This window comes from Crocuta crocuta, unplaced genomic scaffold, assembly GCF_008692635.1.
Source record: "Crocuta crocuta isolate KB4526 unplaced genomic scaffold, BGI_CrCroc_1.0 scaffold61, whole genome shotgun sequence".
Taxonomy (NCBI): Eukaryota; Metazoa; Chordata; class Mammalia; order Carnivora; family Hyaenidae; genus Crocuta; species Crocuta crocuta.
The window spans coordinates 9,998,372-10,006,126 of NW_027528369.1; the positions used below are offsets into that span (position 1 = coordinate 9,998,372).

Below are 7,755 nucleotides of genomic sequence, written 5' to 3' on the forward strand. Positions count from 1 at the left end.
CCCCCAGTCTTGCTGATTCACTGCTTTTCTGTGAAAAGAAATGACCAATAGGCTAATATCACATTTTCACAATTCCCCAGAACACTTTCAGATTCCAACAACCAGTCTTGGAATACACGTTTCCTTATTTTTTTCCTATTTTTAACCAGGGCTGGGTGACCGCGGACCTCACAGCCGGGCGGGCCGGGGGTGGGCGTGCCGGGCAGCCTCAGGATTGGGGCGGACACGTTCATTTCCAAACGCACCAGCAAGAGGCACATCCAGTCAGCTCGGAAACCCGCCAGCGCCCCTGGCAGACAGCGCCTGCTCATGTTGGCCGGCTTTTCTGCAGCTCGAGTCCTGGAGAACGGGGAGTCCTTGAGGGCCCCCCGCCCCAGGGAAGCTCTCGCTCAGCTCTGAAAGCATCCCCGCGTTCTGACACGCTGTGTGATCTGGGCCAGGTCACTCCGCGTGTCTGGGCCGGTCTCACAGCCACCGGGGGCGGATTAACAGGCGGCACTCCACCAAGGTCGCCGCGGGGCGTGCGATCTGCTCGGCACAGACCGGTGCTTGGCGGCCTCCGCAGCGGCCTAGGCACCCCCACCCCCACCCCCTGGTCCTCCAGCACTTTTACTAAAGAAGGAAAAGGAGAGAAAACCTGCCGCAGGCACGATACCTGAGGGTGAGAACGCAGTGGAGTGTCCAGCCCGACGTCCTCACCTGAGAGCTGGGTAAATGCAGCTCAGAGAGGTTGTCTGACCTGCCGCAAGTCACACAGCCATTACGAAGGGAGTGGAGGGAGACACTCAGGTCTCCCAAGTCCAATCCCGTGCTCTGGCCCCTCGACCGAGGGCTTCGATCCCGGCTCCGCATGAGAGGCACTACCCAGCCCCCCCAACCTGCTGACTCTGACACCCAGTCAGGCTGACACCCACCGGCGGGGGCAAATCCCACAGGCACCACGTGCACGTGCCTGAGATTCAGGTGTGCTGAGCACCCTCTGAAGGGAGGGGCTGGGTGGGTGCGGGACAGTGTCCCGCGCTGGTTTAGACCAGAGTCTGAAGCAGTCCGTCCCCTCAGCGTGGGGCCTCAGACAGGTGTCTGCCGCTCTCCGGACGAAGGGATTCGCACGCAGGCCCTGCGGGAACTGTGCCCAGGAGAGCGGCAGCCAAGGGCATCCTGGGGGGGCACCCCCGCTCCATGCCCCCCGTTAGGCAACAGGGCCTGCCTGGAGCTACAGACGTGTTTACACGTGTCTCCCTCCCACGGGGTAAGGTGGCCCGAGGACAGGGTCCAATCCCGACTTTGTTCTCTGGCCTCCAGCCCTGACCCCGCAGCCTGCGGTCTTCACCGAGACCGGACGCTGAAGCTCCGCGAGCCCCGCCACCCGGGAGAAGAGCCAAGGCGGACAAGCCCTCTCCCTTTGTGTTCTGGAAGTGGCTCACTGCCAAGAAGCCCTTTCCCCCGTGACCAGAGACCTTCCCCCGTGACAAGGCCCGACACAGGCCCTCAAACTCCCTCCACCCCACAGATCCATCAGAACAAAATGCCCCTTAACCAGACCGTGGTTCAGCCTCCCTTCCTCCCAGGACCCCTGACCCTGGTCCACTCGGGGCTGGCCAGCAGACGACACCCCCCACCCCCACCCTCCCGGGCAGGCCGCCCTCCCCTAGCCCTGCCCAACCGGGCCACTTTCCCCCAACACGTACGCGGGACCCTTCCCTTGGCACTGGGGGGGGCCTGAGATGATTGCAGGCAGGACCCCCCTCCACAGTGTGCCCGGGCACTGTTAACGCGTGAGTGCTGCTGCGTGGTGTGCCCAGATCAGAGGTGGCTCCAGCCAGGCCGCACCGCCCACTGCTGCAGCGGCAGGACCCGCACCTCACAGGGCAGGGCCCTCCCCCCCAAGCCCGACCACCTGCTCTGTCGTCTTTCGTTTCCGGACAGGCCCTGTCACCTGCCCCTGCTCTGAGCTCTGAAACGGGCCCAGAGAGCCCACGCACCCAGCCCCAGGGACTCACAGAACTTGCGGGCCGTTCTCACTCAGGCCTCGGCAGCAGCCCTGGGCCGTCCAGATAGATCGGGCTGGACGTGACCGTGTCTGTGACCGTGTCTGTGCCCGCCTCAGGCAGCTCGCACAGACAGGGACAAACACTAGGCCGCCACAAGGGCGTAGGGGCTTCAGGGTCACGTTTCTGGTGCCTCGGTCCTACCCTGGCTACATTTTGAGTGACTCCCGAGAGTCCCAAACAGTCGGCTGGGTCTCAGCAGCGCCAGATGTCCACCAGCAGGCAAGGTCAGGGTGACTCAGAGCCCAGATCAGATTGCGAACATGCTCCAGGAGCAGAACAGGAATCCGGTGTCCGTTCTCACCTAGCGGGAGGGGCGGGTGCGACCCGGGCCCGGAGGGACAGGGAGGGACAGGCGTGCCGTGCATCCTCCAGCCTAAGAACCCGGAGCCGGAGCCGATAAGCTGCTGCCAATAAGCTGCTGCGGGCTGGGCCCCGGGCAGTGGTCGGGGTGGGGCAGGGCTAGTCCTGAGGGTGGGACAAGTGCCCCCGGGCCAGCACTCAGGGAGGGTCCCGGAAGGCCATGTCCCCCCGAGGGCGCAGCACCTGCAGTGGGTCACCAAAGGGGGATGGGGACTGGAGGTGAGAGTGGATGGGGAAGGGGCGNCTGACCCACCCATCCTGCTCCAGAAGCTACTGTGCAAGGTAAAGACGTGCACAGAAATGTGTAAGGCTCCCTAGCTGGCTCCGCATCTGGACTCTGGCATTCTGTCACCGAAGAGTCTGGGCCCACGTCTCCTGACCCCAGCTGACCGGATGCCTGCACGTGGTGACCCTGGCATCTACCACTCTCCCCAAAGATGTGACCACGTGTCCCCCCACACACGTGATGAGAAAAGGCAGCTCAGCCCGTACAGAGCCACAGCCCCAGGCTCTCAGCCCACCTCTGCCTCAGTTTCCTCGGCCATATGGAGGAGAAGAGAACGCTGGTTTCAAAGGCCGGGGGGGGGTGGGGGGCAGGAGCATGTGAGGTGTGAGTTCACGCACGCGCCGGCCAGGACACGGCCAGGACACGTCAGATCCACTTGTGGGCCCTCAGGCGGGCAGGGGCGTGAGGGCCCCGTGACTGCGCGCACTTGGGAGTTAATGCGCCTGCTACGCGTTTCTGCCCAGAGCCTGCACATTCCACCGGATTATCAAAGGGGTCCGTGACCCGGGGAAAACAGGGTCAGAAACGCCCACCCCGCGTCTCCCACTCCCCTCGAGGTCACGCGCTGTCGTGAAGGACACCACCGCCTGGGCTCCAGCCCCGTGATGTGGCGTGACTCGCTCTGCGGCCGGAGCACGTTCTCGTCTGGCTGGGAAAGTGCTAATGACTGGGCTGTCGTCTGCACTTAGCTCACAGCTTGCGACTCTGGGGAACAACAGCTCCCTGGAAACACCCAGAAGCCTTTGCCTTGTGCAGAGAGATTCGGCCCTGGCCCTGGAGGCCCGCAGGCATTCAGACGCCCCGAGGCAGGGCGGACGCCTTGTGTAGGAGGGGTCCCACACCTCCAGGAGCGGGTCACCGCCCGGAGCTGATGCAGAAGACTGGAGGGGGTACAGCCATGGCCTCCCCTCCCCCTCTGGTCATCACCCCAACGGACTTACCCTCAAGTCAGCAGGCCGCAAGCCACAGCCAGCTGTGGGACTACCCCTTATCTGTGCCCTTCACCTACTGCCCCTGAGGCAGGGAGGGACGTGTGAAGGGCTCAGACCCCAGGCCTAGAGGGGACGCTAGAGGTTCACCTCTGGCTTTCTCCTGCCTTCCCTCCATTTCCCGCCCTCCGCCTTCTGCTAAACTGGAACAGACCAAGTCCCAGGGCAGCTCCAGCACTGAAAGGTGAACACCAGACAGAGGGTGGTGTTGAGAAGAAGCTGCAGCCGCTGTGTGACCGGGGTCCTTGTGTGCCGAGCTCATGAAATACCAGGCAGGCCCGTGACCCATCCCCACTGCACAGATGCGGAGTCAGACCGGGGGGTCCGAGCGGCTCTCCGGAGACAGAACCCGGGTCTGCTCACGTGCAGAGCACAGCCGCCCCCCGCCGCACACGGGTCCGCCCAAGGCACGGCCACGGTGGGGGCTACCTGCTCGAGGGAGCCCTGGCAACCCCCGGTGTCTCCCATGAGAAGGCAGCCAGAGTGCTTTCCGGACCCCACAAAGGGCCACCACCCTGCAGGGGACCGCTCTTCTGAGTTCCCCAAGCACCTGGCAAGTCTGTGTGCCCCCCCCCCCACACCCACTGGGAGAGGGAGAAGAGGGTGGGCACCAGACACCTTTGCGTCCAGGGGTAGGGGTGACCACGACTCAGCAGGGGGAGACTCTCCCTTGACATAAAGGACCCAAGCAGGTGTCTGGATCCCAGGCCAGCTCTCTCTGTGGCCTCCTAGCTCTGGGCTCTCTGGACACCACTGGACCCATTTAAAAAAATTTTTTTAATTTAGTTATTTTGAGAAAGAGAGCAGAGAAGGGGCAGACAGAGAGGGAGAGAGAGAATCCCAAGCAGGCTCTGCACCATCAGCATGGAGCTGGACGGAGGACTCAAACTCAGGAACCGTGAGATCATGACCTGAACCTTAATCGACTGAGCCACCCAGGTGCCTCCCCCACTCCCCAGACCCATTTTACAGAGAAAGCCCACACAGCGGGGTCAGAAAAACTGCCGAAAGCAAATCGAGGCTGGTGAGAATCTCAGCTCTGGTCTGCGTGACTTCTGCCCAGAAAGAAAGCTCAGCAGCATCAGGGTTTCAAGCAAACACCACCCAGAGTTTGTGAAGCGAGACTCTAATGCTAGACTCAGGCCAGATCCCACACAGCCATTGGGACAGGTGGCCGCAGATAGTTCCGCTCACCTCCACGACGCACCGAGAAAGCCCAGAGCCACACACACTACGGAAGGGCCCCATTTCCGGTCATTTCGGTCAGACCCACAAGAAAAGGGCTTTTATTCCCACTTACATCTAGAGCCGGCATGACCAGTCTAAGCACCTAAGCCAACCTGTTCAGAACACCATTTTTTTTTTTAATGTTTTATTTATTTCTAGGAGAGAGAGAGAGAGACAGCGTGAGCAGGGGTGGGTCAGAGAGAGAGGGAGTCACAGACTGAAACAGGCTCCAGGCTCTGAGCTGGCAGTCAGCACAGAGCCCGACGCGGGGCTCGAACCCACGAACCGCGAGATCATGACCTGAGCGAAAGTCGGATGCCTAACCGACTAAGCCACCCAGGCGCCCCCAGAACACCATTTTTTAAGAAGCAGAAAGCAACTGTGGCGGGTGTGCCCAGGGCACCGAAAAGACCAACCAGCAAAACGGAGAGCTTTGCTCCAGCACCCAGGACACACTGCTGGAAGGAACGGGCCACCCGGCCTTTCCGTGGGGCGCCCCTCGGCCCTTCTGCGGGGCGCCGCAGGATGCGCTCCGGGAGGGAAGCCATGCAGAGTGCCCTTCTTAAGTAGAAATTCTACAACCTGGCCTTTGTGGAATATTTGAAGAACTCAGAAACTTTCTGTGGCTTTTCCCTGCCTTGTCAGATGCCCCTATAAGGGCTGGCCTACCTCCCTGGAGGTCTATAACCTTCCTCCCTACTCAGTTCAGGGCAGGCCGTGCCGGGCAGCTCTGAGCTCTGTGAGCCTCGGAGGAGCCCTCATCCCTTTCCCGACGGAGTGAGGCTCTAGACTGGTGCCCTGCTTGCAGTGTGTTCTTTTCTGTGATGGAAAATCCTCTTTCCACGGGAGAAAGCCACCCACACCCACCCACAAAGTGGCTCAGACGAAAAGAGCCCCCAGGGCTGACTGCCGCATGGAAAACACCGTCCCCACTCACAGCTCACAGGGGCAGTGACACAGGGGGCGCCGGGGACCCACCGCAGCCCCCCTGCAATCCACCCACTCAAACCCAAAGGCTTAAAAAAGTAAGCACTCCTGGGGCGCCTGGGTGGCTTAGTCGGTTGAGCGTCCGACTTTCGCTTAGGTCATGATCTCACGGTTCGTGGGTTCGAGCCCCGCGTCGGGCTCTGTGCTGACAGCTCGGAGCCTGGAGCCTGTTTCAGTCTGTGACTCCCTCTCTCTCTGACCCTCCCCTGCTCACGCTGTCTCTCTCCTAGAAATAAATAAAACATTAAAAAAAAAATTAAAAAAAAAAAAGTAAGCACTCTTTCAGTGATTTAAAGATATCGCTTATTTCATTATGCGCTAGGCCCACACGTTAACTCATTTGGTAGTAACACCAAATCATAGAGCCCTCTTGCCTTGAAGAGGGGCTTTCTCATACGCGGCCCAACGTGCTGTCCCATGAAAACCCTCATCTCGAACCTACCAGAAGCCACGGTTTTCTCGGGGTCCAGCACATCAACTCTCACGTAACTCTCCCTAGATTTAGACGCAAGTTTTTTTAAAGCTGAGATCCACATCACTGACTGAAACCGCCCCAAAAAAGGCAAATAACACTCCTGCAGCCGGCGTGGCTGCTCTGTTCAGGGCCTCAGGGAAGCGTGCGGTGTCAGGCGGCCGAGCCGCGCTGCACGTGGGGTTCTGCCCCCTGGACTCCCCGCTTCAGCAAACGCGCCTCCCCCTACACCACAGCCTGGCTCCTGTGGGAGTCCCGGTCCACACACTCCAGAACCCCCACGGCATGTCCGAGTCTCCTGGCTGGGACCCCAACCCTAAATGCCCAGAGCCCTGTTCGCTCTGGACCTACATCCACTGTCAACCTTCGGGCAAATCCTCGAGTCAGGTGGCAGCTCTGAACGCCGGATGCTTCCACCGTGCAGGGCTCCTCAGAGGGTGGCCAAGCGGTCGGCGTGAAAAGCACCCGCAGCCAAAACAGAGAGGAAAATCACATGGCATTTGGTACAAATGGTTTCTCCTGAAGTCCACGGGAAGACTGTTTTGTGAAGCACTCGTAGGTGAAGAGCGTGCCCGGACTGTGCCCACCAGCATACCGAGACCTTGCCCAACATCAGGAATATGACCGGGGGCTGTTGCTCTGCACCACTTGGGACCCCGAGACCCACCCTCCACCCCAACACACAACAAATTTCATCTGCAGCCAACTCCCTGTTTTACTACTTACTTCCACACTGCTGCCCAAACCAGCAACGCGGAACTCTGTTCCTACTGGTTTTGTACGAGCCAACCTCTGCTGACTCCTGATACGCCGGTTTGGAGAGCAGAAATGAATGAAATTTTTTTTTTAAACTACAATTTGATAAGCAGCCAGCACCGGGAACCTGCAACAGGCAATGTTTTCAGACCCCATCCGGAGCCGACGCTATTCCAGACGCGGGGATGTGTGCTCCGGCCTCTGAGTGAACGGGCTGAGGAAGCGGGGCGCCCAGCGACCCCGAGGGCGGACACCCTGCTGACTCACCGCTGAATGAATGAGACCTACGTGGGCTCTGGGAGCCGCGGCTCGGGGCGCCCCCCCCCCCCCCGCCGCCCCGAGGTCGGTACTCACGCACGCAGAGGCAGGCCACGAGCTTGGCGGCCTCCTCGGGCACCGGGCAGGTGGGGAAGAGCGGCTTGAGCAGGTAGGTGGCGAAGACGAGCGCCACGATGTACTGCGAGGACGGCCGGATGATGAGCAGCTCGATCCAGAGCTTCAGGAAGGCGGGCAGCGAGCCGTAGACCTCCAGCATGTACGCGTAGTCGCCCCCCGACTTGGTGATGGTGGTCCCCAGCTCCGCATAGCACAGCGCCCCCACGATGGAGAAGACCCCGCACACGGCCC

The 7,755-nt window shown here is 60.8% G+C and overlaps 1 protein-coding gene across 1 annotated transcript in view; it reads right to left on the bottom strand.

Moving 5' to 3' along the window:
• The window catches only part of SLC7A5 (solute carrier family 7 member 5), a 35,970-nt gene that overhangs the window by 22,921 nt on the left and 5,294 nt on the right, over positions 1-7,755 (bottom strand). The window contains exon 2 of the mRNA XM_077754183.1: positions 7,483-7,754. Within this exon, the coding sequence (XP_077610309.1) occupies positions 7,483-7,754 (272 nt within the window). The remainder of the gene's footprint in view (positions 1-7,482; position 7,755) is intronic.